Raw genomic sequence first — 2,610 nt, 5'->3', positions numbered from 1 at the left:
GCTTGCGCGTTCTACTCAAATTTACATATTCTGGCATTGGCAGTTCCAGGGAAAAGTAAGGATTGACAGGAAAGATAGTTTAAACTTAAAATAAATGTTAGTTAAAATAAATATAAACCCTACAATTTATTTTCATTACAATGAGAAAATTTGTGCTCCGAATTTTATGAATTATTAAAATAAATAATCATCTGAAGATGTTAATAATTAATGATCATATGATCAAATAAATGATCGTCTTGTTATGTTATAATAATTTTAAAAACCACTGCCTGAAAATTCTCAAAAAAAAAAAAATTTTAAAATATATCAGATCTTGTTTAATTTTGCTTTATTTGTCTCAAAGCTTCATGTACTATTATTCTTATTTAATTTTACTTTATTTGTACTCAAAAGTAAGTTCATAAATTTTGTGTTTAGAGTTTTTTACTGTTTTACAAAAGTAAAGATGTTTATGCAAGAATTACGCGTGAAAAGAATGCGCAAAATGCAGTAAAAAGTGCCTTAAAGAGATACATTAAATCTTATTTGAAAAAAAAAACTGCGACTTTCATAACCTTATCACTTATACCAGCGGTTCCCAACCGCTGTTCCGCGGCACACCAGTGTGCCGTCTGAAGCACCGTGGTGTGCCGCCGGGTCTGGGTGTCAAGGTGCTGTTCGCCCGCTATAACTCCTCCCGTCACTCCCCCCGCCAGTGTCATATGTGGTCACGGCGCTGTGCAGTGCTATAACTCCTCCCCCTGCCAATCTTGACAAGTGTCCGCCGTGTCCCCGCCCCCATGAGACGCAGGCAGACGCCTCACACAGTGTCAGAGAGACAACGGCTGCTGTGAGGAGAGAGACACTGATACTGCAGTGATGGACAAGTTTTTGAAAAGGAAAGAACTGGACTCTGAACAAAATCTGGAGCCAGATGAGAGCCCGAGTATGAGTGGGGGTCAAAAGAAAGCAAAGATGGTTAAATTCTCTGGCGCAAGGCAATATAGCGAAAGCTATATTTCAGTTGGATTTACTTTCACTGGAGATGAACACAAACCAACTCCACTGTGCGTGGTGTGTGGTGAAAAGCTAGCTAACCCTGCTATGGTCCCAAGCAAACTTAAACGCCATCTCCAAACGAAACACCCTTTGCTTCAAAACAAGAATGTGGACTATTTTGTTCGCCTGCGTGACAACATGGAGAAACAGGCAACTTTTATGAGAAAAACAACAAAGGTAAATGAAAGAGCTCTTAAAGCTAGCTATCAAGTTGCTGAACTTATAGCCAAGACAAAAAAGTCGCACACTGTGGCAGAGACATTAATACTTCCTGCCTGCAAAGCTATTGTAGAGGAGATGCTCGGACCTGAAGCAGCAAAGGAAATAGCCAAAGTCCCTCCCTCAAACAACACAATTTCCAGACGTATTAATGACATGTCTGCAGACATCGAAAGTGTGGTTTTGGAAAAGATCCGTATCAGTGAGAAATTTGCATTGCAACTTGACGAGTCTACTGATTTCAGTGGACATGCTCAACTCTTAGCTAATGTGCGTTTTGTTGATGGTGATGCAATTAGAGAAAACTTCTTTTTTTGCAAGGTATTGCCAGAAAAAACAACAGGAGAAGAAATTTTTCGGGTCACATCAGAATACCTTGAACAAGGAGGACTTAAGTGGGAAAACTGCATAAGTGTCTGCACCGATGGAGCTGCAGCCATGATCGGGCGCACCAAAAGCCTTGTAAGCAGAGTGAAGGAAAGAAATACAGATGTGATTATTACGCATTGTTTTTTACACCGCGAGGGCCTCGTAGCCAAGACTACCATCAGCCTTAGTTCATGTGTTGGATGATGTTGTGCGCATGGTAAACATTGTAAAGTCACGACCCATGAAAAGTCGCATATTTGCAGCTTTGTGTGAGGAGATGGGAGCAAAGCATAAAACCTTGCTGTTTCATACGGAGGTCCGGTGGTTGTCGCGTGGCAAGGTCTTGGTTCGTGTGTATGAGCTGCGGGAGGAACTTAAAGTGTTTCTGACAAATGAGAGGTCAGATTACGCAAAGCAGCTTGCAAGTGATGAGTGGTGTGCAAGGCTGGCATACCTGGCAGATATATTTCATCATCTGAATGAACTGAACACCCGAATGCAAGGCCGAAATGAAAACCTGCTTACAAGTACAGATAAAATTAATGGATTCCGTTCAAAGGTGCAACTCTGGCATCAACACATGGAGAGTGGCAATCTTGAAATGTTCACACTCACCATGCAATGGCAAGGTGTTCACACTGCTGCACTGTGTGAGATAATAGTTAAGCATTTAAAAACTCTTGAGGAGAAGTTGTCATTTTATTTCTCTTCACTCTCCACTGAATGCCTTGACTGGGTTAGGGACCCTTATAGCTCAGCATCAGTTGTTGGAAAGGAAATGACTTTACAGGAGCAGGAGGAACTAATTGAACTGAGACAAAATCGTGGTTGCAAGCTAAGATTTGCTGATCTACCTTTGGACACTTTTTGGTTGGATACTGCCAAGGAGTTCCCCCTTCTGGCAAACAAAGTTATTTTGACATTGCTCCCTTTTTCCACTACATATTTGTGTGAGATTAGCTTTTCAAGCATGATTGCTAT

The 2,610-nt window shown here is 41.0% G+C and overlaps 1 protein-coding gene across 1 annotated transcript; it reads left to right on the top strand.

Moving 5' to 3' along the window:
• Nucleotides 1-861: 861 nt before the first annotated feature.
• Nucleotides 862-1,833, top strand: LOC146994356 (SCAN domain-containing protein 3-like). Its single transcript, XM_085826344.1, has one exon. It carries the CDS (start codon nucleotides 862-864, stop codon nucleotides 1,831-1,833), a length of 972 nt encoding a protein of 323 aa, XP_085682470.1.
• The last annotated feature ends 777 nt before the right edge of the window (nucleotides 1,834-2,610 follow it).

The sequence above is a fragment of the Stegodyphus dumicola genome, chromosome 11, assembly GCF_044657685.1.
Source record: "Stegodyphus dumicola isolate Sdum_Otavi_A_Nest chromosome 11, ASM4465768v1".
Classification (NCBI taxonomy): Eukaryota; Metazoa; Arthropoda; class Arachnida; order Araneae; family Eresidae; genus Stegodyphus; species Stegodyphus dumicola.
Note: the sequence above shows the minus strand (reverse complement) of the source record. Positions and strands in the feature narration are given on the sequence as shown.